We start from the raw sequence: 27,128 nt of genomic DNA, 5'->3' as shown, positions 1-27,128 counted from the left end.
GTGTCAAAGGTCACCAGGTTACTCTAGACACGGTAGAGCATGTGCGCAGTTGTCGTGAGAAGACATGTAAGTGAGGAGCAAAGTAAATATCAATGGTTACGACAGATAGGAGTTGAAATGAAATCCCACTGTGTTAAAGGCAGGTTTGTTTTAACCTTCCCATCTGTTGGCAATCTGCTAGACATATTTGCCAATGCATGAGAAAGAATATAATTTTCCATTATATGTGTATATACCTTTAACCTGTTACATTGATCACTGATACAGAAACCCTAGACCTTTTATCAAGTTTTATCAAGAGAAGGTACCAAAAGTTTAAGGTCAAGTAACCATCTACAGTACAGTAGCTTCAGCTTGCATAATATCGCATTGCCAAAATATTTATATTTGTTCAATTATAAATGTTCAATTTGCTGCATACTGAACTAAGTACAAAGATGATTAGCAACTAGTTGTGTTTACACAGGAACCAAGCATTGTAGTATTTTATAAGAGACAAAATTCAGAGCCTTCAATACTGCTACACAAAGTTTGAACAATAAATTATTCCCAGCATATTTAAGGATATTGGGAAAGAGGGGGGAGGGGGGATCACAGAAGCATCTAGTATAAAAATGTGTAGTACTTTTATGAAAAGTAAGAATCATATGTTTTAATAATATTACGGTACAAGTCATCCCGGTAAAGGTTTGTCTTAGTTCAGGGCTTACTTCGACTAATTTTGAAAATTTTTCCAAGTAGTCTGTCAAAAAGACACATGCCCAGCGTATCATCGGACAGTTCAGCTACGTTGACCGACACTTTCACCACATTATGGAAATCATGTGCCAGGCATGGCCTTATTTTGACAAAAATTCACTACATATATACTGTAAACAAACAAGAAAACATCTGCATAACCAGCTAAAGATTGTGCCTATTAAGTGTATTGAACCAATTACAAAAATATTCCGATTTTTCGAGTGAAGATTGTAACCTGACATACGATATGTTTATATGTTTAATGTCTACTGGCAGAAAAAAATGCAAGTACCTTCTTTTTGGTTTCAACGTGTAAACGGTGAAATGTGTTCAGCCAGTAGGAAGCCTGAATTTCCAGGCCAGACAGTATCCGATAATTATTCCCTAAAATGTCTACTACATGAGGCGGGAATATCTTGTGGAATTTTTCATCTGTTGGAACATTCTGATGACATGAAATGGGGAAAAAAAAGAGGAAATTGTGGCAATAAAGAGTGTTACTGTTATCCACTTTTAAAGCAGAGGTTCAACAATCTCAAATAATATCATTTGTCGTTCATGGACTATATGCTGCAAGCCTCATCTTTTAATTTGAATGCATATCCAGTATTCCCAAATCTTGTTGTGAAATTTAGCTGTGTATTCACATCTACCAAGGCATAAATAGCCTGTTGTGGTTTTGGCAAGAAGTCATGTAAACTTCCATAGTAACTTATTTCTAAATACTTTAACACAGCATTCAAGTTTCATTACTCTATAAAGCTGTGGTTTCTAACTTCTCACCACGAGGGGTCACGAACCAGGACATCTTGGTAAACCAGGATATATATATTAGGTGCTAACTTTTGCCTACTGTGGGACATGCATCCTAACATGTCCCCCCCAACCTATCCCCTGGCCTGTCAAGTTAGCCCACCTCCTTAGGAAGAATATCACAGAGGGTACACAGCATTACTGTGGGCAGAGTTGCTTACGTGAGAAGAGCATGTAAACATCCTGTTCGGATTCCAATATGCTTTTCTAAACACATTCAGGTTCAACAGGCCGAGACATATTTAACTCAAAGCAGCTTTGTAGTTTTGTTTACTCACAGAAGTTGTCCTCAATATTTACCACCCAAAGATTAGAGCCCAATGAGGCTTTGTAATTAATGATGGCAAAATTCACGATATGTAATGAAGGTTATTGTCAAAACCAATAATTACAACAATTTTAAACAAGTTGCAAACATATCCCAGCCCCACTCTATCCCAAACTACCAACAAAGGCGAAATCATGTCATTTCGTATCAGAAATAAGGCAACAAAGAGCTCAATCAACTTCTACACAAGTTTTAAATCCAATGTTACCCTAAGTTGGCTTTGGTCATGTCATTTGTAGATCACATACTATACATAACTATACATAAAGAACACCACAGCATTACATATATTTAAATTCCTTCTCTTTGAGATCATAATATATACAGTACATCATCATACCTGAATTTTGATTTATGACTTCCCTAAATCTGACCCTCTTCTCTGAAGGTTGAATTTCTTACATGTTTTACATGATAGCTCATTAGATTACAAGTCAAGCAATATGAAGACCAAAACTCTTCTCTCTTTAAATTCCTGCCGCTAATTTAGGGAAGATGCATAACTAATCACCCCCATCAGGCCACAACACTGCTTTTCTGTATCACACTTGAACACACACACACACACAACACATTCACCCGCTCACACACATACAGTATATATATGACTGTAGTGACTAGTGGCGGCTATCTGTACTGTGTATGTTGATTGCTGATTCTTGTCAATACAGATATGCACAACGGGTAGTACACTGCTCAGTGCACAGTCATTCCATACACTCCACTGTGAGTATGAGTCATTCATTACCATAGTTCACTCACTTTGCATGCATGGGTATCTATAGGCTGGCTTAACACTGCTGAGTAAATGGCATTGACCATCTAGGGGAAATCCAAAGTCAGGCAGGATAGACATAAAAGAGAAAGCACAAGAAAACAATCGACTTTGCAATAGACTTACCCTATGAACTGTATGCTTGAATGGCTTCGACAGAATATTTATCGTATCTAGCAGAAAGATCTCACAACTGTTATTTTGCAGAGAAATAGCATTCAGTTTCTGTTTGTTTTTGCTTTCATGTTTTCATATGTTGAATCTTGCATTTTACAAGTTGATAGTACTAAGTACGTGCTGCCTCCTTCAAAAAGAAAATTGCTAAAACTGAAATCTGCCAGAATGGTCATTGGTCATCAAACATTTTAGAAGAAAGCAATCAAGAAACATGACACCACCTTTGAAAAATTACATGTTGCTTCCAGGTCAAAGTAACATTATTAGGATGAAAATAAATTCTAAGGTCATTATTGCAACATGAATGACTGGATAGAGAGCATTTGAGAAATATATCACAAACGAAAAGCTAGTCACACATTCCATTAGCCAACACACACAACCTAATATATTACAAGACTAAAACATTAACTTAACAAAATCTGTCACATTTAGATGGTGAACTGTACTTTTGGCCTTACTTAACTGTGAGATGAAAAATCCTTTTCAGTATCAGAGATGTTAGCTTCCCACAAAATTCATAGATTGACTCAACTCATAACATTTTCTGATCAAAACAATGATTCGAATATGACGTGATGATAGTCTCTAAAACAATTCAAGCACATCTTCGTACCATGAGCGCTGGTTCACGAAACAGTACTGTACTGTACTGTACTGTCTGTGACAAGAAGGTCTAACATTATATTTGAGTGCACACATGATAGCCTATACCACAAACTTCGCTACCTCTACACAGGGGAAAGTAACCTTACAAGAGCACTACAGATGCAAGACAATGGATAAAGGACTATTAGCCAATCAAACCATGGGAAATTTGGACAAGCATCATTGAGTACTTTTAGCATGAAATCTCTGTAATGGAAATGTTGTTAACCCTGTACCTTGCAGTTGCTATGATTTATTTGTTTTCAATCATCCTAGAATTGGAAGAAAGGTTGGTACTTCTCAGAAGAAGTTGTGGTCTTTTGAAAAGAAGTAATAAAGATGTTCATTCAAAATGTATTTTATGTTTTGCATACGCTGTAGGCCTAATTGTGAGTGTGTACTTGAGGTTTGTTCTCAAAAAAACAGTTTGTACCCCCCCCCCCCTCCCCACGCAAGCAATTTGAAGATTTTGCGTCCTGGATTCAGAATCCTACATTTGTAACAATGCTGCATAGATAGTGGAATCAATTCATTGTTCTTACATTGTGGGAAGGGAAAAATCTTCCAAGTGTTGTTAATCAGTTTGAAGTATCATAACGTGACACATATTGAATTAATAATACATTTAAATAGGGCTAAATACAAAGTTTCAGAAGAGCAACGTGCTCTGGTCTTTCATGAACACAAGGGATAATTCCAGGCATCTTCATTCACACACCACAATCTCTGACTGTAGTAACAAAATACAGTATGTTTGCCACATCAACCACAAAGACATCAACAGATACTGTAGCCTACACCTTCAGAAGTAGTTCGTCCTGGTTGACAAATTGTAAGATGATAAGTATCACACCTTCATAGCAGATGTGCCTAACCTAATTTTCTTGTACAAACAGAGAGACGAACTCGAGTTGTTCTATCTGTTGATGGTAACAACTATCTCAGCTAACTGAGCTAATTATGGATGGCAAAAAAACTCACATACATAGTCCATTGCACTAGAAACTAACTCTACTGTAGGGGAAAGTTCAAGATAGGTATTTAAAGCAACCAATCACATCAAATTTTTGATATGCTCAATTGCACTACTAAACCATGTGCATACAAAGTATACGTACTGTAGCTGATACCAGTCTACCGGACCTGCTTTTTCAGAATTTGACAAAAACACAGCATTCTTTGTTTGAATCGTACTGAGTTGACTATGTATATAAGCAAATCTATCAAAGTCCATAGATTCATGACAAATGAATATAGAAAAAATTCTCCCCGACTGCAATTTGACTCAAAGGTCTGCTGGTTCTGCAATGTTATTACCTACAGTACTTGGGCAAATCCTCAATATTGCAAAAACTGTTCACATGAATTAAAAAAAAGGGATAAAATAACTCAAAATTTATCACAAAAGATGGTTAAGTACTACAGAAAAGTTCTACAATCGATTGGTGATAGTTTCTGTGGGCTTTCTAAATGTTGATTAGTGTTTGCTCACCATTCTCTATTTGCTTTTTCAACCATTTCAATGCTAAATTTGGTCACCCTTCATGCTACTCAACTTATGCCGTACCTTTTTCTTCTGTGAGAATGCATCACCATTGACAAACATACAATATTCGCTTTTCAGAAACTATCAACTTCAATCTAGTTAAGTGCACACCATTTACTTGCATCATAGCATAGTTAAATTGGCCTTAAAACTGTATTCCAAACAGAGAAATGAGCAAGACATAATTGACTCCAAGGAAAATAGCAAGCTTTAAGCTGAGGTACCTTTGGTAGAGTAAGATGGCCGCAGACTCAAGGCTGGAAATAACTTTCTACACAATATGATCTTCACTATATAGTAAGCCGAAAGATAAATACTATACAGCATACAAAGTATGTCAAGGTACATCAGTGAAGGTCTTGGGGTTTACATACAATCTCCCGCAGAGAAGAGTCCCATGTGAGGGCTTGAAATATCCAATGTACCAGGTGCTCGGGGCTCCTTAATACAGTCTTCGGGCTACCTAACTTGATGGCCAGATAGCCCGTCGGGCTACCAAAATTCAAATTTGCCAACTTCCTTCGCAGCGCGGTAAAGTAAATTTCACTAGTCAAACGCTGTATTGTACAAGTGGACAGCACAACTCAAATTGAATATATCCTGCTGACACCTGTCTTGTGCTTGCAATAATTCTTGGGAAGAATCTAAGAAACTTTTTACACAATCATAATTTGTAAAAATCGTATATTCTTCCTTCAAAACACTGCCGTCACCCACAACATATAAGAATTAGCTTGTGTCGTTGAAAAACATTGTTCAATACTTTGTAGCCTATCACTGACATGCACATTGTCTTCTGAGGCTCCAATGATAATGAAAGTGACAACATGTGGAAAACCCCTAGTGAATCACTTAAAAACATGGTGTACCTTTTGAAGAACTGCAAAGAACATTTTAGATGAAGCTTAGATTAATTAACACCATCAATGAATGATTGCACTTTGAAAATCAAGTTTGACTATGGCATCTTATTCATCACAAGATGTCATGTTTTGACATTTCTGTGAAGAAGCTTGTGAATCTGTTTGATTACCTTTTAATAAGACAAGTTTGTAGCCTTAGTATTATGCTAAGTGTTGAACGTAGTTAGTCAAACTGAGTAATGAAACAAGAAGGGGTGGGATTAGTTAGTAATTTTCCAAATAAACTGCAAGCACACACTTTCAGGTATATTAATTTGGTGGGGAATATGATTGCCCGTGTCTAACATCAAAAATCCTACTGCAAAATAATGCAATGGCTTCTATCCACTATGATCACATGAAATGATAGAAATATTTCATGATGTAAATGTGACCAAGAGGTCTTAATAATATGACGTGTGCACAGTCATGTCATGTCACCGATGATGCAACAATGTTTACAAATATTTACAGGCTTTCTAAAAATGTTATAGGGATACCATAATCTCAGGATAAAAAGCCAGATAGACACCTACTTTTGAAACAAAGTTGTCAAGCACTGCATATACATTAGCTGATTTACAACACATCCCTTTGCTGCATAATATACACAATAACACACACTTAACCTGCTATTATACGCACTACAACTTCATTCACACAGTACAATGATAGCTCATAAATGACATTACTCATGCCCATTCATCACATTAAGCAAATTATAGACACAATTACTGTAGACGTCTAGATTAAAATTCATTAATGTAAAGACAAACTGATGGACTTGCTTTAAGTTTAACAAGTACTAGTTAGTTTCCTAGATTAATAATCAAGACTTACATGTGTTAAAATACTCTAGGAAAAATTGTCTTAAGTACACTTTCACACTATTATATGCACAGCAGCGGAGATAACGAAAATATTGGGCATAATCCATGGCAACCTCATAATTAATTATAATGTCTGCCAGTTTTCAGGCCTACATTTAGCTTGAGTGGTTGTTGCCACACTAAGTTGTACCAAATGGACTATTTTCTATTGCATGACTCTACAGTAAGTAACAAATGGACATTTTTGTAAATGAGCTTAAAAGAGGCAAGGCTTTAATTGGAATACTTACATGTTAATGAAAACTGTAATTATTAATCATCTCCAACTTGAGACAATAACCTAAGCAAATCTTTACTAGCCCTAAGACATCCATTGAAAGCTGGAAAAATTACATGACAGAATTACATGATACTTGATAGGTTACCAAACCATGGACAATCTTCAAAACTGAATAAGAGTTCCAAGTAACCTTCTATATTCCAAAGTGGTTAGCTTGAGAAGTCACAATATTAGCCAATACATGACAGTTAGTCTAGCCTAGGTCTAACTGTGAAACTGAATTTGGCCTCTGTGTCTGAGCCTATGTTATTGTTAATATGTTACCTGCAGTGCTGCGTGCTAGGCGTTATCCAAGTTAGAGCCAAATGCCAGTAAATATATTACACAAAATTTCTTAAGCCTAAATGTTGAACATATTTGATCCAAACCTGGATAACGACTTAAATGCAACAATACTAGCTTAACCTGTGTTACTATCGTTGTGTATCAAAATACTGAGGAGATAGTACCTTACGTACAAAATATACTGTGGTTAACCTAAGTATAAGACACACGTTACATGGTACAGTATAGTATTAGTAACATGTTCAATGTAAGGATGATTTTTAGACATATCCTAACGTTCAAACACTACGTACCGGGTACTATGCTATGCCCTTATACAGGCACAAGTGTACTATTGAGTAGTTGGCCTATGCCGAGAGTACTGACTCCCTTCATTATTCTTGATGAAAATTTAGCCTTACCAACAGGAATATGGGGTGAAATTTGGCCCACATCCAGCGGAGAAATGATAATGCCTTATTAATTTCCTCCTCGGGATGTTGCTTCATCAAACCATCCTAAAAGTAACAATGTAAGATTATGGCCAACTCCCTGAACACTCCGTTGAATTATGGTAACTACATCAGATGTCAAACGTTTCATTTCTCTCAATCGGAAGTGATCGTGACCTCTTCGGATGTTCGTTTGTCTGAGCTGATTGGCTTGCGCTGCTTCTGTGCTTGTTCCTGTACCAATGTTAAACAATAAACATAAATTTGTGGGACAACAACAATATTTTGCTGTCGGCATGTAAGATGACACAAATAGGTTTGATTTGAAATAAAGTTGGAAGAGCTTTGTCTTATGTTGTCTGACATTACTTGCGTGTTTGCAGACTGTTCTTCCTTTACAATACTGTATGTAGCTGACCGAACCAGTTCAGTGGACTCTTTTACATTGAACCTTAAATTCTGGACCGTGACCGTATGGTTCCACTCCATTTACTCAAAGATGTAAGTGGTTATTTCGGTTTCGATTTTTAGATTAGCAACATTTATTTAAACTCATTTTGTTGTAACTGAAATATAATCAAATACAAATAACAAAGTTAACGAGCTGCGAAGGACCCCACATGATTACAAAGCTTGTAAACGTAGGCCCAGCCCCAGTACAGAAAGGAACAAGAGGGCAACCCACGATGTTGAATATCTCATCGCCAGGAAAATCTGATTTCAGGCTGGGAGTCCTGACCCCACAATCATACTTTTAACAGTGATAAAGTTATAATTGTGAAATTTTCCTCGCTTTTGTTTTTTGGTCCAGTTTCTACTAACTTTTAAAACTAGGATGATTATCACTCATTTGGCATGAAATTATGTAATGTTCTGTGAAGGTAGGTACATAGACTAGGCCGACTTTGTCCTCTTGCGCTCTTAGACGCAGGGAATACACCTAACATTATACGCGCCTAGGCACAACGCAGTATATTATCGCGCGTACTCACGTACGCGTTTACAAGTTAGACCCGGACATTTTTAGAAATGCCAAAGCCTGTCAATTAAGCCAAGATTTCACACATAACTGGACCAGACCAGGCACAATATTGTACTTTGAAGCCTTATTGAATTAATCATTCGCCCAGGCCTAACATAACAGTTAGGTTCATATATGCTAGTGTGGCTAAGCTAGATCTAGGTTTAGTATAGGCAACGTTTATACTTCTCATTTTCACTAGGCACGTAACTAAGGACTGGGTACCAGTATACAATATACATTTGACTTTAACCACGTGACCGTTGACCTCGGTTCCCATGTCAACCACATTTTTTGCTGGTATTTGACGTTGTCATGATACCTAAAAATGTTCAATTTCAATTGAATGTTTCCCCTTTCAGATTTATAAAAAACTCGATTTGCACTAAATATTGATATTGATATTTGGTTCCGGTAGTCTGCGAGACACAAGTTTTCACCCTGGGATACCTTCCCATCAAGTTTGAAGACCATCGGTCCAGTCGTTTAGGAGGAGTTCTTGACACAAAATTAGACACACACACACGTACACAAACTGACGCAATGACACACACACGAACCCGTTTTAACCCCTCCCTCAGTCATGGACTTCCGTTTACCCTGGTTTACCCTACCATGGGCGATCCCCGACAGTAGCTACTCAGGAATATTAAACATTACCATGGCAACTAGGCAACTGACATAGCCGTATATAGCCCAATTGGCAAGGAACTATACAATAACTCATCCTCCCTATATGGGAGCGATGAGGATAAGTACGTAAAGTAGAATTATCAAAACAATACAAAATAAAACAAGAAGAACAGATAAACGCAAAGACAAAAAGTTGACTGTGTACCTTATATAAAAACATGGGAGTTTAAAATTATTCTGAATGCTATATCAAAATTTGGTCCGGTATTTGTAATATTGTGCTGAGAAAGGTTGAGACGATAAAAGTGTATTGACATTTTTTTAGATGAACTGATTGGATAACGATACGGATTAAGAAGTGACCGTTAAAAGGACAGCCTGTGACAACTGATAAAAGCCAGTTTTGCACAAAACAACCAATTTGCATGCTGTACATATCATATAGCCTAGTGTTAGCATTTTAGGTTGTGAAAAAATCGGTGTGCTATGAGAATATCTGCCTTCATACGAATAACCCTTTTTTTTTCTTGCTGAGGATAAACAATGCTTGAATGTTAGTAGCGTAAAGCATTACCCGAGACGATGATACAATATTTCAAATGAGGTAGGATAATAGAGTTATGAATTGTAATCAGAGCAGGATTTAGGAGAGTATTACGAAAGTAATATAAAATACCAACACAACTTAAGCACTAAACTAATTTATATGATCTTTCCAAGTCAAATGATAATCAATTACGACTCCTAGGAAACGAAGCATTGCTTGGGAGAGGAATGTTTGTGTTACAAACAGGCTAACAGCAATTTTTTCAATGGATGGATCCATGGGTTTATTTACTGGATAGAAAGAAACGGAATTAGTTTTTTATTTTTATTTTTATATTTAGGGCTAGCTTTATTAGCAAAGAACCACAGATAAATCTTATTTTAGTTCTGCTTCAACTGTATACTAGCAACAGAATGTTGATCATGATGAGAAAATAATAGGGTTATATTATCGACGTAGCAGATGTTACGTAACTTAGTGCATCACTGTAATAAAACTAATAGAGTACGTTCATACAACTAACTTGTGTTCTAATTTCAAGGGAATACCACGCACACCGTAATGAGATTATTTGTGAATTAGAAAGCTATGATCCAGGGTATCAAATGCCTTAGACAGGTCATGAAATGTATCTGAAACAAACATCCTTTCAAAGCCTGCAATTATCTGATTTGTAAAATGTATGAATGCATGTGCCGTCGACCGACGAGGTATAAGACACCAAATTGATGATGATATAATATAGTTATTGTTTTAGAAATTATAAAGTCTATTAAAAGCTAATAGCTAATTGTCGAGACTTCCCGAGCAACACATATGGATACAGTCCCATTTGTGGGGTTCTCTGTGCAGTAGACTGCACTTGTGATACTTCAAGTGACGTAGTACCGTCATGGTGATACAGTTTCCGCACATTTGAACGAAAGAACATTAAAAAAATTGTCAGTGTGAGTCTATGACACCGCACTGTTTGCTTCAAGTTCACATTTAGTAGAAAACGTGTCAACCTCAAATGATACATGAAGAATACATGACGTAAGAGCTATATAATAAAGAGTACATAGTGACGCAGGTGAATTAATATGCATCGCTAAGAGAAGACTAAATTACTGTACTGTCCTTGTTAGTATATATAAGAAATGCAAGTAGGATATCTTTTTTTTTTTTTTTTTTTTTGAAGAACGTGATTTAGGATCTTCTTTTTCTTCCTGAAGGATTCATGAATGTCATTTTGTTTTAGCATGAAAACCTACAATATTTAAGGTTTCATCGACCGATATGCCGGCATTTTACCTTGAAACCCAACTTCTTGCATTGGAAACAACTCAATTCCCAAATATTAATTAATGACTTATATAACAAAACGTGTGTCAGTGCGGCGTCTTGATGATATATTTAATTGAATAGATTGAAGCTTATATTCTCTAACTTGAGGAATCCTTTAGATATTTTACTAATCTGTTGACGGGAAACGATTCCTACATACTACACATGCAGTGGGGCAACAATTTGCGATGACAAAAGTTGATTAAATAGATGGCGGTATACTTATTTTGTAATAGTGTGCTTTATCCGCACCAAGTAGCACAACTTGTTACATCCGAAAAATGAAGTTTCCTGTTTTAAGCCTACCTTTTATTACCTTTCCCAGTGGCGTAGGAAGGAACTTTTGAGTGGGGGGGGGGGCTGCAGACTGGTGGCCGGCATGGGGGAGGGGTCTAAGGGGAGGGGGTGTCCCCTTTGGAATTTTTTTGCATTTCCAGGTGGCCTCAGATGCAATTTGGTGCAATATAGCATACTTCAACACCCACTCCATTTTGTAAATAATTTTGCATTTTCACCTGGCCTTAGATGCAATTTGGTGCTCTAAATGAGATTTTTTTCTTATTTGGAAATGAAAAAGGGGTTTTCTGACTTTCGAAGCGGGGGGCGGAATGATACTTCCGCCCCTCCATATTTTTCACTGGGGGGCTGGCGCCCCCAGCCCCCCGGTTCCTACGCCCTTGACCTTTCCCCTTCTCTTTCGTATTCTTCTATGGTAAAGAATCTAGGTGCAATGTTTGATTTTGAAATTGCGATAGAATAGTTTGTGATGTCTAATAACCATAATGCAATGTATCTTCTGCGCTCGATTGCTTAAATTCGTCATTTTCTTGATCTGAATCTAGAATTGATGATGCAAATTCTCTTTAATTTGATGAGAACGAATCGTCTATTCACTGTCTTCAATTGATTCAAATTTCTGCGGCTAGGCTAATGACAAGTTCATAAGAGAACACATGTTAAATCTATCATATACAACCTTCATTGGTTGCCTGTTGAATATCGTGTGCGTTTTAAGATTTTAGTAATTTGCTTCAATTGTCGGAAAAGCGCCGCTTCTAACTATTTAATTGAAGTAATAAAAGTCTGTCAACCGACTCGTGCGTTACGGTGATCTAACCAGCTTTTACAGGAATTGAAGAAAAAAATCCATTAAAATAGGAGATCGGTCCTTTGATGCTTTATGCCCCTAAATAATAGAATCATCTCTCCCTTTCAAATCAGATTTAACAATTCTCTCTGTTCATTTGCACGTGACTTAAAGACCTATATTTTAAAGCAGTTTTTTGAATGATCTCTGCTGACTTTGTGTGTTTTTCTGTTTGCTTTAATTTCTACACTTTTATGTTGCTCTTGTTAATCTCGATTTTACAGTATCTCTTATTTGTTCTTATTGTTTATAGTTTATGATTATGTTTTTTTTTTCATTGTCTTATCTACTTAATTTCATTGCTATTTTCTTTTATTACGTTATGAAGTTTCCTTTATTTTTAAAGCACATAGAGCTTAAGCTTAGATTGGTTTAATTTGATATTAAAATTCATATAACAAAACCATGTTTTTTTTTATTTTTTTAATATTGTGTAAATTTATGTTACCGGTCTTTAACACCTCTATGAGGATATAACAGGAAATAAACTGAAAATGAAGACATGAGAATTTCTCTGTTAATTAATTTAAAAAAAATAATAATAACAATAATCCATTGACCTTTTCCAAAACGTGCGTGCTTCACCTGACCAATGACTACGTACAATGTAGAGTCATATATTGACTGGTTGGCTCTCCAAATGGAATAAGTTCCTTCGAAATATATCCTTAATGCTTCACGTTATTCTGTTCTTCAAGGGAATTTAAAATGTCCCTTACAGTAACAGTAAGGAGAGATTAAAAATGTGGGGTGAATCCAGTGAAAGGAGTTCCGTTTGGTTTCCTCATTGAAATAATGCCTTGTAATACATACAATAGTGGTCGGACATGTTGGTTGTTGCATAGGTATAACACAGGCGCGTATCCAGGGGGCGTTGGGGGGGCGCGCCCCCCGGGTAAGAAAAAGAGGAGAGGAAAAAAGAGAGAAGAAAAAAGGGAAAAAAGGGAAAAAAGAGGGGAAAGAAGGGGAGGAAGGAAGGGAAAAGAAAAAGAAGAAAGAGAGAAAAAGGAGAAGAGGGAGTAGAAAAAACGGCAAGAAACCTGTGAATATCATGTAGTGGATCCAAGGGCGTATCATGGGCGGGGGGGGGGGGGGTGGCGGATGTACCCATCACTTCTTGAGATTGTTCCCATCTAAACTTAATTAATAACCTTCGCCAGTAGCACCAAGACCTTGACAAAATCCGGCAACACACCACTTCATCGATAACAAGACTAGTGATCGGGTTGTGTTTTAGTTACGTCTAGAGGTCGTGCACTGACCTAAATGGAGTGTGACCGCTCCCGATTTTGCAATTTCCCAAGATCAGGCCCCGAAAAATCCCAAGAAATCCCAAGGACACTGTACTGTATGGATATCTAGCAATATCCAGCGATATCTAGGGATAAAAATCCCAAGATCTTCCCTAAACTGAAGACAGGTAGAGAATCGAAGCCTTCAGTGTGTACTGAACTTGGAACTTTGCGTCTTTCGAAATGAAAAGAATGTGGGGCATTGCACAATAAACAGATCAAAGTTATTTATTTCAGTAACATTTCAATTATTCGAATTTGTAAAGCAAACAGGAGATATCACATCATATCAGTGAGCATGAAAATGGCGTACCAGGATGAACACCCTCCGATCCATGGGCGCAGATCCTGGTGGGGACAGCGGGACGCGTCCCCACCAACTTTTTCAGTAGTGGGGACATGATATACCGTGTCCCACCAATTTGTCATGACCGATAGCTGCATTTCAAGTTCCCCTGTATTGAAATTTGGCGTAGTTTGATCCAGCATTGTGCAAATGACATGCAGCAGTTCCCATTTTATTATATTTTATCCACAGTTGGACGGAAATCGCATTCGCGGCAGTCTATAATTGTTTTCTGGGAGAGGACCCCAGACCCATCGTAAACAAACGTCTACTTGGATTATTTGTCCCCTGATTTTTTTTTTCTGCAGACGCCCATGTATTTCCCCAAACTAAATTTCTAAGCCATGAAATGTAAAACTTAAGGAGGCTTCGGAGCATCATTAGGTCCGGGAAGTATTACTTCCGGCGATCTGGGAGGTTATTTTTGCCAAAAAAATCGTACGCTACGCGCGAACCCATGGTCGCGCTCCGCTTAGATAGTGTCAGAGAACAGACACGCGTCCCAATCATTATCCAAGACTGATCTGCGCCCATGCTCAAAACTGTCGACGGATGTAGTGTTCGGTTTCGGAAACATCTGGTATATTTTTATTTCCTTCAACGAAGTTTTATAGTAGCCGTTATAAGAGGTTTTGATATTTGTCCACAAATAAATTAACTGTGTCTGAATTTTAGAAAATTCCCTGACCAACATTCTTCATCATACTTCCCTCTACTTGTGCAATTTTGACCGGTCTGTTAAGGGCTGAAGGAGGTTTTCTAAATTGGTTGTCCATAGATGAAATTTTGTGCAACATTATGGGTATGTTTTGAAGTGAATTTATTCACGAGAAATGTGAATGTCAAATTCTGAACAAATAATGGGCTTAAAACCTTGAAAAGAGGGGCTGACGGGTATTGTGGGCCGCTACGTAGAATCACCTACAAAAGCAATGATCCACAGGAGATGTGATGAGGTCGAACATGGTGTGTGACTGGTGACAATCTTCAAAAAGATTAGAGATGAAAAAAACTATTTGGAAATACTTGGTTCTCAGGCAAAAGTGTACATCTGGTTGGTCAGTTTCAAGCCCGAGAAGTGCCATTTCCGGTGATCTGGGGGGTATCAAAACCAGAAATTTTCTTGTACGCTGCGCGCCAACCGATGGTGGCGCTCCGCTTAGATAGTAATTTGCGCCCCCCGGATTAGAAAATCCTGGATACGCCCCTGTAACATATAGTCTGTTTCTGCGACCAAGATCAGTGATTTGGCATTTAGCATTGATGACAGTTGTGGACTTTGACGAATGTTAAACAAAATAGGATAGTGTGTGTATGCGTGTGGGGGTGGGGTGATGAATGATAAGTGACGTCATATGTCCTTGACTTAAAATAAAGTGATAATATTACATGAAGTTGGGAGTTCTTCAAATACTCTAAATTTACTCTATAATAACTATTTTGTGTGGTCAAATTTCGATACTATTATATTAAAACCCCATTACACTTACAGTCGCAATAGCTTGATTAGCTAAACGAAGTTTCATTTCGAAGAAAAAACAATACATAACTATTTAATTTTATCTTTCTGTTGATGCATTAATAAATCGCTAATTAACATTCATATACGATTAAAATGAAGAAGAAAAGATTAGTCCCACGAAGATTGTGTTATTGCTTGTCACAAGTTGCAGGAATAATATAATAATACACACTGTGGGGTCTCTTGCCAGGGCAAGAAGGAAAAAAATAGTTAGGCCTACGCATATGATTGCACAGCGCCGCATCTAAGCTCTGGCGCCAAAATTTAGCGGTATCCTTCTCATATCGCGGCGAGTTTAGTTCATTTTTTGTTTCCTTTCATCGTCGCGCTTCAAAGCACGTGTTATTACAGTATTTAAACGGTATGAATAATCTGTTGCTATCAGATAGCACGCACGTTAGCATTTGTTCATACCCTCAATAGGAGTGCTTCGAAGAATGATATGCGTGTATTGTCATATATGTGGGAGGATAATATAGAGTGTAAAACAGATAAAGCTGTCCCCAACAGGCAATGGCGCTCAAATGTCTCCCTCACCTCAACTCAACAGCGCTCTGCACAAATGCTCCGAAATATTCCGCCTCATTTAGATACTCTTGAATATCAGGCTCGCAGCCATAGTAACCGATTGGGGGGGGGGGGGCACATCAACGCAGGAGGATCTAAGGGTAGGTGTTAGGGGAAGGAGTTGTCCCATTTAGCTAAGTTTTTGCATATCTCAGGGGGCTTAGTTGCCGAATGATGCCATCTTTTCCATCTTTGTTCCCTGCATTTATATTAAATTTTTCTGGTGTATACAACCTTCCTTTTTTTATTTACTACAAACTTTGAAAAATAAAATTATATATATATATATATATATTTATATATATATATATATATATATATATATATATATATATATATATATATATATATAAATATATATATATATATATATATATATATATATATATATATAGGGGCCTATATATATATATAGGGGCCTATATATATATATATATATATATATATGTGTGTGCGTGTGTGTGTGTTTTGGGGGGGGGGGGGGGTGCGTGACTACGTGCGTGTTGTATTTACGGAGACAGACAGCATTTAGTAACAGATGCATATGCAATTGATTATAGACAAACTGCTTGCACAATATTAAAAGTTTCTATGGTGGTCATGGTGGTTTTGGAATAATGATTTCCTTGATATTCACAACAGTGACATGGAATCAAGCACTTTTTATCTGTGTTCGTGGGGTGGAAGACAGTTTTGGAAGTGTAAAAACGTACCTTTATGAAAGTATACACATCACGGGGCAATTTAGAAGGGTAGGAAACACGTCCTAATTTTGGCATGAAATGTAGTATTGTGACAAAACTTTGATGTCATATAACCAGGGGGCGTACATTCACCATTTTTCAATAGGGGTGTTGATCGATCTAGAGACCGACTTGACTTTTTGTCCCCCCCCCCCTCCAAGATTGACGCCCATGCACGGGCGTGCGCTTTGTTCTAAATATTATACCTTAATTTATTATCAGTACATGCCCCAGAATGTAACAGGTCTAAAACTTTCTGAATACCCAGACCCCATCCCCCTACATGGAACTCATGACAGACCCACAAAACCACTCCTTTATAAACTCCTGGATCCGTCCCAGCATAACTCTACGTAATATAATATATTCGAATGGGACGAACATGTGTCAGGCCACTAGCTAAACAGTTCTGGTGAATGGTGCTGGTTGCGTTCGAGGAGTCAAATGCGCCGTTTGTTTCAAAGCCCACCGGTTGGATCACTGTGTCGGTATAGAGTAATTATTTATGTTTAAGGAGTGTTAAAGTTTCCCTTCTTCAAGTTCAACAAGTGTATATACATTCCGGTTTCTGCCACATAATTCACACATAGCGCCCTCTTTTATATCGTCCCTCGTTTAGAGGAAGTAGTATTATTTTTTTCATCGTTTTAGCATGGACCTTCTGTATTCTAAACTTGGTCCAGTTGTTCTCAGAAAAGGGCAAACTTACCCCGAGGCAAGTAAAGGACAAACTTCGAAACGTTTGGACGGTGACTGCCGACAGACATTATTTGGTTGTAAAATGGGTGAATGTCATGAAAGGTGTGAAAATAAGTAATACCCCATATACTTGCTAACAGTGTTATCCGAACAAGCCAGGGTCATCTAGGGCCAGCAATTGGGCCCAGGGAACAATCATGTCCCCAGACACCCGTCGTCATTCTTCATTTTCTTCTGACATATATAATGAAAATGAGAATACATTATCCTTTATCTCACATTTCTAAGGGCCCCATAATTGACACAGGCCCTGACAACTCACACCCTAGGGCTTCCCGTGATACACCCCTCTTCCTGCATGCTCACAACTAAAAGTTTTCGAAAGCTACTTTCCTGGAGGTACTGGTACATGTGCCAGGCAATTTCCAGTCATTCAATGAGGGATAATGAAGTAATAAGTCTTAGTGATTTGAAATATTATAAAGGTGGCTGTAAAACCAGATGCTGGGAGTATGAACATGGCCAATCACCATCATTTTATTACCTAGCATCTTTTGATCAATGTGAAGAACCCTTCCAAAGTGTCAAATGTCCGTTCCGGTGAAAGATTTGACTGAAAACCCAGTCAACTTGTCAATATAGTAAGCAAGCAATCTAAGGAGGTTATTGATGCTAAAAGAGAATCCAACATTAACTTTTGGTGAAGATTAAATGCCATTTGATGTCTGCAAAGAACAGGGCTTATAAACATTGCCAACATACCACTCAACTTGTTATATCAGCAAAGAAACAAGGCATGAAAACTGGACAAATGAGGTTTGACTGTCTCTATTATCTGTAGGTATAATATTCCTTCAACAAAATTCCGTTTCACATTGAAATAAATAAAGTTTACATGTTTACACCTTCTCTGAGGGCATGGACCCCCCCCCCCCAATGGTTATAATTAAAATTAATCATATAGTGGTTTACTTATTATAATATTCATTTAAGTATATCTAATTAGTATTTATGGCTTGTTTTGTTATATAACAACATATTCTGAAGATGTCCTTCACAGGTGAAATGAAAAATACACAATAGGTATGGGTTGTGAAATGATTTATTCAGTTGACTAATTAATCTTATATAAATTAAAGTTAAATTTTCTTGTTTAGAAAACCTATTAATTACTTAAGTCAAACTAAAAAATCTTTCTGTGCAAATAAAAAAAAGCTGTGATAAGCAATCCTGTTCGCACGCACACACACCCACAAAATGTCAGGAAACGTTGGAAAAACATACAATTTTGACTTCAATGGTTATCATAAAAGAAGCTCAGTGTGTAGTACTTAATGGTGTTGTATTTGTTAGTATATGTAACAACATGCATACTAAATGTTTTACTGTCAGCCATTGATTTACGACATGAAACGGTTGGAGGAAGCCCTCCCTGACTTTGCTGGAGGGAAGGAGGGATGACCTTTGCACCATCTGTGTTGCCCTTTGTAACTCTGACGTGACATTTACAATGAAACTACATCTTCACCTCACCCATCTCTTAGCATGTCCCTCTGCACATGAAACTATTTTCATTCACTTTACTCTGCTCTGAATACTCCCTAGACAACATTGTCCAGAGGCCATTTCACATTTATCACAAATCATCAGAAAAGTTAAAAAATAACACAAATTCTCATATGAATTACAGGTTAAGAGAAAATTACCTTTGAAAACAATCTCAACATCGCCCCCCCCCCCCCTCACCAACCCCCTTATTCATTTCATTTTTTTATAACATTACAAACATGGTTTTAACTTCATGCATTTACTCTGCGTCCTCATAAAACCTAGGTGGAACCACATACCCCATAGATCACAGTACAGATAACTACTTGTCATATTATATAGGTGGTAGGGGAACAAAGAAGAAAGAAAAAAAAAGTTCAAACAATCATATTAAAATCTTGCAATTCCAAAGTCCTTACATTGATTGAAAACTGGTATTATTTTTAACTCAACTCGTCATGCTAAAAGTTGACTTATTCACAGATTAGCAGTAAGATAACTTGAAGTAGAGATGACCGAGCCTCTAGATCATTTTGATTACTTACTGGCAGTTAGCACCGATAAATCCCTTCATCTAGTTTACAGCGCTTCTACTGCACTCTGTAACAAGTCTCATTACTATCTATTTAGTAACACTACATTTACGGTGCATGTTCTAGTTACACTGTAATGGCTGGCAAAGGGTTGTTCTTTCTATTTTATTTTCGATACGACCCAACGATAGAGGCCCCAGAAAATAATTTGGGCTGTCTGGACAAAGTGAATACGTCTTGGGAAACTCACCCCAGTACCATGTTCATACTGCTTGAACAAAATTTGGGAGGGGGGGTGGGGATAAGTTACAAATATCAGTTCCCCTCAACCTGTAAATTAGATATGTATATCATTATGCTTTGGTGAAGTGTTTTTTTGCATTTTATAGGTTGACTATCATTGACATGAAAACTGTATGGAGAAAGGCCTATTCCTTTTAATCCCAAATTCCACAGGACTGTTCCTCAATGGCCCTCTGCTTGACAGATCCAACCTCCTCAAGGTGCATCATCAATATGATGATGATCCCTACAACCATCATTAATAGATCCCTGCTAACATTTCATGTCTTCTTAAACTAGCATTCAATGACATGACATGTTTCCATGTATAATATTCAATTCATGTACAAACAGTATTTCAATTTTATGCATTTTTTCCTCTCTTTATTTAGCGGCATGCAAGCAAGTATACAGTTATTTGTAGTTCTTTATGTAAAATGCAAAGACAATAGAGTAGAAGGGGGGTATAGTTGTGTAACAGCACATTGTCTGTGATAACCACGTCAATGTTCACCAAATGAGAAAACTTCACTAACGTTACAATCTCAAACTTCCTCATCCAAAGTGAATTGATTTGGTAGGAAATCAATAGATCTTTGTCACAAATTCAAGTTACCACGCACCATATGCTACACAAGCTGCTGTACGCATCCCACAAAATGGTTTACTTCATAGATTACCTGCTATCATATGTCACTGAGTGCTCGACCATCTCTGAGTAAATATTTATGCCGCAAGGGGTAGGATGATCTGGTTACTAGAATGTACTGTGTGCTTCTGTGAATTTACAATGTTTAAGTATCAAAATATGGCTCCATCGCAGCAGAATCCAGTCTCTAGGGTCATTGTGTTCCGAATTCAGAGTTCAAGACAAAACAGTACATTGGACTTGGCTACAATACACGAAAACGATGACAATAATACAATACACAGAAAAAGACCAAAGTCACACCACAAAATAGGATAAATATGCTAATTTTTTTGTCTAACTTTTGTTTTCCAACCCTTTTTTTATTCTTTTTTCTTTTGTTAAAATTTGGTGCAACACTTTGAAGTTAGTAACCCTTGCTTCCAATCGTCAAGGGAGAAACGAAGAAAAGAAATTGAAACAAAAAAATATTCAAAAAACTAGGATACTTGATGGACAACGGTTTCTACCATCTATTGTTTCACTATGTACAATAATCCAAGGACCTTGTCAATTTTTCTCAGATAGAATATACTGGTTTTTCCTTCTTAAACATGCAAGCTTTTTTCGGTGCAGTTTGCTTTTCTTCGGCAAATTCCATACAAGGAGACAAATTGTACAGACAAAACTTGGGAGAGATATAAGAAAAAGAATGACAGCTACTTACATTAGTAAGATTTGGGGGATTATCTACTAGTTATTTGCATTATTTCCCTTTGACTTTGCAGTGTGATTTTGCTCTTTTTTTTTACATTGCTTAGAAACAAGCCATTTCATGAACACAAGCGACGAGATACCGTCTCAATAGGACGATTTCAATGGTCCGAGCAACGAACACAACTCAGATGGTGAAACTGTTCTGATGATGCTAATGTTGAGTATTTGCCATCTTGATATTAAAGAACTCTTTTAGTGCTCCACTTAAAATGACATCATCATCTTTATCACACACAATGAAGATATATATTTAAGCAATAATTTATTTTCCTATCGGAGGTTTATTATGAAGAATCACTTTATAGCCAAGACGAGGTTTCGATTCTCACCGTAGACAAATTTAATACGTAAGCTTGAATTCATGAAATGGCTATGGTTTTTGTTCATCTTTCCCAGACTCAACACAACGATCCCTAAATACGTTCCGACCGACGAGCCCTACTGATGACTGGTCTCCTTCACCTTGCACGGCCAATTTTAAGATCTCCGCAAATTTTGGAATTCTGACCCTTGGCGGGGGGTGGTAGTTTTCTTTCCTCGTCTGACACAGAGATGTTCCGTGACAGTTGGTACCAACTCAGCCATTTCACTGTCTAGTTGGTCGGTCATACCCCTGCTCCTCCTCCGCATATGGTGAAGTCGTTATACTCTACAGTTCTCAGAGCTGACTTCATAATATCGGATTTAGCCACCTGGTACGGTGTCAGACCCTCGCAATTGATTGCGTTACGGCTGGCACCAGACTCCAACAGGAAATATACTAAACGGTGTAAGTCTCTACCTGCTGCCACGTGCAATGGTGTGTTGAGGTCAAAGGTGGTCGCATTGACATTTGCTGATAATCTCGACACAATGAATGTTGTGAGCTCTAAGTTTCCCAGTTCGACCGCATAATGTATCGGTCTTCTGCCACTCTTGTCGTCTGCCGCACTGATGTTAGCACCAAGATGCACCAGATACGCCAGCAGTTGAAAATTCTCGTTGAATGTAGCGATATGAGTGCACGTGTATCCTGTCAAGAGAGAAGAGAAAACACTGATAAATAAACAATCTTCATTGATTCATCTCGTTTAAAGTATTTTAGGCTTAGACCGCGACTTCATGACCAATAGGGTCCTTGAGTCTACTAAGGTGGACCTAGAGTACATACCATGTATAAACTGCATACAAGCTTAGCTTTTGTAACATTTCTTGGCTATGAGTTTTTTAGACTTTGACCTATATATGTTAACCCAAATGATCCATGACTGCCAATTTCAATAGCTTTCTTCTACTCGTCGAGATGGATGTGAGAAGTGCAGATTGTGAACCTATCATTTCTGAAGTCACCATGTCTTATGTGGTTTTCAGATTTTGGCTTTCTATGTTGACCTCAGATGAACTTAAACCTCCAAAACAGACGATATTTATGTTTGCAAGAAGTTCAACCAAGTTGCACTCTTTAAATGATGTTGTTTACAAGGTTTCCAGACTTTGAACTCTGATGAGGTTTTCAGACTATGAACTCTGATGAGGTTTTCAGACTATGAACTCTGATGAGGTTTTCAGACTATGAACTCTGATGAGGTTTTCAGACTATAAACTCTGATGAGGTTTTCAGACTATGAACTCTGATAACTTCTAAAGGACCATTCTTCTCACCAATGTCAATAAGGTTTAGTCACTGAGGAGGATCCGAATAATCAAACTGCTAGTTTAATCGTGTTACTTGCAAGAGGTGTGCCCCCCCTCTTACCCCACCCCCAAACACATACATATATCATGACCACAAATGGGTTGACTTAGGGAAGAAATTAAAAACATGAAATCTGGTTACAATTTGTGACAATACATGAAAGCACCAAAACAGTTCTTAGATATGGCAATTGGCAAAATTTATATCAATTGTACATCAATAGCTGAGCTTACTTTGAAAAATAACCCCTGCCACCACTGCTCGTCCCCACAAGTAGGCAAACTGTGACTCTTTGCATTCAGTGTGTTTAAATCATGTATATATTGTTCAAAATGTTGCCCCTTCACAAAACTTAACCAGACCGAAGTTGACCTCTACCAATATCACTAGGGTTCTTGAACCCCCCCCCCCCAAGCTGGATCCAAGTAAATGGTTCAACAAAGATGTACTTTTTGAGTTATATGTGTTTTTCAGACTTTGACCTCTGTTGACCTCAAAAGACCTTGAACTTCATAGAAAAGAATATGGGTCATGTACTTCACAAGACAGATCCACATAAGAAATATGATGTTAATACGCCTTGAACTTATTGAGTTACTGTGTTTACAAGCAAGTGTCACATACAAACAATCATCACCCGCAGCATTAAAATCCCAACTCGAGTCACACAACACAGTACGTGCATCCTGTTCGAATTCCATGAACCATTCATTCAAAACTTCAAACTGCGCATTTCCTCTTTTATAAACATATTTAGCAATACTGGGGGATTCCCCATCAACCAAGACCAGAAGACAAATCAAACTTTGGAACGTGATGTATATTGCTTGATAGCACACAGACTGTACAACACATCCATGCAATATAGGCACTATTATAAGTGGCAGGGAAAATTCCAGACTATTGCGCAATTTTGGAATTTCCAAAATGTCTGTTAATAAACTGCAGGGCAGAAGGAAACACAAAGCCATAGATCATACTATGTTGGAAATTCCTTCTAGCTTTAATTAGATACTGGCAACAACCGAAACTTTTAATTAGTAAACAAGTTCCTTCTTTTGCAACACAGATTACAACTTTTAGAGAGGGGATATTTCCACACACAAAAATAAGCTTGTGAAACAAATGTACATTTGTTCAAAGTGCTTCTTCAGCAACTGATAGCAATAATGGGATTTTTTGGAAAAGAGTGCCTTATCCAATTGTAAAGAGGATGAAAATGGACTTTTTGTGAACAAAAGCTGTATACATACAGTACAGAGAAAAGCTTTACTAAATTATTAAGAATCAGTGGGTCACCTTATAATGCACAACCCAAGATATAAACCAAACGCTAACTTATCAAGGGAGTGCAACAAGATTAACTTACCTTCATAATTTTTAACTTCTAACGATTGAGGTGTCTGTGGTAATAGCAAAGGTTTTTTATCTCCAAGAAACTCTCTGTATTCAGCAACTGATACTCTATGGGTCAAAGCTCCTGCACAATCCATAAAATTATTTAAGCATGCCAAGTGAAGAGCAGTATTTCCATTACGATCAGGAGCTTCCAAGGAGGCACCTGCCATTAGTAAAGCTCTTGTCACTCTGGGTTGTCTTGTCAACACTGACAGATGCAATGGTGTCTGAGAAAAGATGAGCATCAAAAATGTCAAATTTATCTGAAAATGACTTTCACCAGGAAAGTGGTAGGGCTACATGTTAAACAGTCAATCATATTTCTATCAGGTTTAGAGCTTGTATGTACCACATATTCAAATCAATATCATCTGCCTAGCTTTGCTGTTTTTCATTGCTGAAAATAATGTATGGATAATAACCTCACCACGGGAAATATTTTCTACAGATGAAATTTAATATATTCGACGTCTAACACAAACACCCTGCATGAATTCATGAAATGTTTCTTGAGAAAAGTAATTATTTCTGGAAGTGTAAATGGCAAACATCTACCAATAAGTTAATTTCATTTTTTTAAATATTTGCAGACAACATGCGGATGAATATTTGATATTTATAACGTACACTTACCTGTAACAGGTTGTTATAGTGGTTAATGTATTTGACAGGAAGCAAAGAAATCAGGATTAACGCAACTTCCGAATTCATGAATATTATGGCCAAATGAAGGGACCTGTGTGAAACAGATTTAAATAAAACAAAATATGGAAGAGTTATAAAATGGATTCACTTGATAGAAAAGACAGTGCACTGAAAGTAGCAAAAGAGGATAAATAGCCCTAAGGTACTTGAACTAGGCATATACCTGATCCAATATTAGAAAATATGGATATTGGCTCCTTTCAAGACTGACCAGATTTTATGAGCTTTCCAGGCAAAGATTCTAATTTAGAAGCATTGAGGGTTAACATATTTAAAGATCATTTATACACTGCCAGGCACATGTTACTGTTATCACATCATCACTAACGTTGTGGGTTACAACCCTGTACTTATAATGACGGCTCCACGTTTTCATGTGTCCCAAAGGTATAACTCATTCGGTTAATGACAATTTGCAAAGTTGGTGTAGGCCTCTAACCCTACAAATTTATGAGAACTAAAAAAAACTCACATGTCTCCATCTTGATTAGGTTTATATGCTTTGTCCGTCAATTTTAGGCCTCCAGAATATGTGTCCTTTGTATATCCCTGGTTCTGTACCGTTGAACTGAATATGTCTGATGTTGGTTCTTCATTAACAATCCTTTCTAGTTCTAAACCTTTCGTAACAGATTCAGATTCTAATGTTGAACTTGGGATAGTATCACAGGTACTGGTAGGCGTATTAGAAAGTTTAAGCTCATTGAATTGTGATGATAAAGTACATCCATCGCTAGACTGTGAAAACGAGGAGGTACTTGAAGAAATACCGGAATTTGTAGTACTAGTAATTGATGGTATCGTTGATTTGCTCCGTATACTAGATATCCCAGAATCAGTACTTGCTATGCTATCGCATAGAAGCGCAGTATTGTAACTAGGTTCTGCATCAGATTGTTCTTTACAATATATTCCATCAGACTTATCTTTGAGAAAGCGTGTTGGCTTTCTAAAAGGTACAGAATCATCTTCAATATCCGTTGATTCAAACATTAAACGATCATGGTCCTCATCTCTAGATCCAGCCATTCCCAATTTCAGCAGCGTTGAAGCCTTGCTGTTCGTTAGGCGTTTGACTGTGTCCTAAGCTACCTTAAGATAAGAAACAACTCTTAAATTTAACACTAATATCCAACAAAAATATTGAAGATCAGTGCTTGACGAATGAAATAACAACCTTTAGTAAAAATTCCGTCCTCTCGTACCAGAAAACTGACAAAAAGTGAAGACTATTGTTATTTCGCAGCAACTGTCCTAACGTGGCAACGCTCTAGGAATAATTGTTGGGAATCCCCGATGATGGAAAATTTCATTGGATGGTTCATGATCACGTGGTCGTCATAACCAATCACGGAAGGTTATTACGGGGAATCCCCAAACAAACGACAGTGCATTGAAGGCGCTTGTAAGTTGTAGTAAGTTGGTTGGTGCATAATACTGAATGATATAAAGGATGGAAAATGGGATATGGTGTTTTGGGAAAGGGAGGGGTAACGAGGTGGGAGGTGGAGTGTTTGGAATGAGAATTGAAAGGGTTGATTTGAGCAGTGCCAGTGCCCCGCAGTGGGACTAAATTAATCATGGACGTTAAAATATGAATCTAAGAGACTGACTTCGGTCAGCTTCTTCGCGACCCAGCAAACACAAAAACGTTTTTAAACGTTATTAAAACGTTTCGTCTTTTATTTTGATAACGTTATTTGTGGTGTAATAAATATATCACGAAAACGTTTTCAGACTATTATTTCAAAACATGTTACATACAACAACGAATGGTAGAGCGCGCTTGCACTTCACCAAAGCTGATAACTTACTGTTCAGCTGTGAGAAACAGTACTAATAAATATCACAAATCTGGAAAAAGCGTACCTTTGATTTTGAAAAGGGTTGACCAAAATGCACCCTGCTTTCCGCTAAAGGGGA

The 27,128-nt window shown here is 37.5% G+C and overlaps 2 protein-coding genes across 11 annotated transcripts in view; both read right to left on the bottom strand.

Annotated features, from left to right (window-relative positions):
- The window catches only part of LOC139972076 (MAP/microtubule affinity-regulating kinase 3-like), a 92,198-nt gene extending 84,046 nt beyond the window's left edge, over positions 1-8,152 (bottom strand). For 4 of the 10 annotated variants that reach the window (XM_071978980.1, XM_071978983.1, XM_071978987.1 and 1 more), the window contains exon 1: positions 7,787-8,149. The gene's annotated coding sequence lies outside the window, so the exon portion shown is untranslated. Of the gene's footprint in view, positions 1-1,033; positions 1,187-7,786 lie in introns of all 10 variants that reach the window. The other 6 variants (XM_071978982.1, XM_071978985.1, XM_071978978.1 and 3 more) reach the window with 5 other exon arrangements.
- Positions 8,153-18,471: 10,319 nt separating this feature from the next.
- Positions 18,472-26,491, bottom strand: LOC139970643 (NF-kappa-B inhibitor epsilon-like). Its single transcript, XM_071976506.1, has 4 exons — positions 25,678-26,491; positions 25,134-25,236; positions 24,472-24,727; positions 18,472-22,439 (listed from the first exon to the last, which is right to left on the bottom strand). The coding sequence occupies exons 1-4, from the start codon at positions 26,232-26,234 to the stop codon at positions 22,033-22,035; spliced, it is 1,323 nt and encodes a 440-aa protein (XP_071832607.1). The 5' UTR covers positions 26,235-26,491; the 3' UTR covers positions 18,472-22,032.
- Positions 26,492-27,128: the final 637 nt, after the last annotated feature.

The sequence above is a fragment of the Apostichopus japonicus genome, chromosome 8, assembly GCF_037975245.1.
Source record: "Apostichopus japonicus isolate 1M-3 chromosome 8, ASM3797524v1, whole genome shotgun sequence".
Lineage (NCBI taxonomy): Eukaryota > Metazoa > Echinodermata > Holothuroidea > Aspidochirotida > Stichopodidae > Apostichopus > Apostichopus japonicus.
This window is presented reverse-complemented; position numbering and strand designations above follow the sequence as displayed.

Coding starts and splice junctions, on each gene's coding strand:
- LOC139970643 (XM_071976506.1), bottom strand. CDS start 26,234: ATGGCTGGATCTAGAGATGAGGACCATGATCGTTTAATGTTTGAATCA. Junction 24,728..25,133: donor ACTATAACAACCTGTTACAG/GTAAGTGTACGT, acceptor ATCTTTTCTCAG/ACACCATTGCATCTGTCAGT. Junction 22,440..24,471: donor AGAAGTTAAAAATTATGAAG/GTAAGTTAATCT, acceptor CTCTCTTGACAG/GATACACGTGCACTCATATC.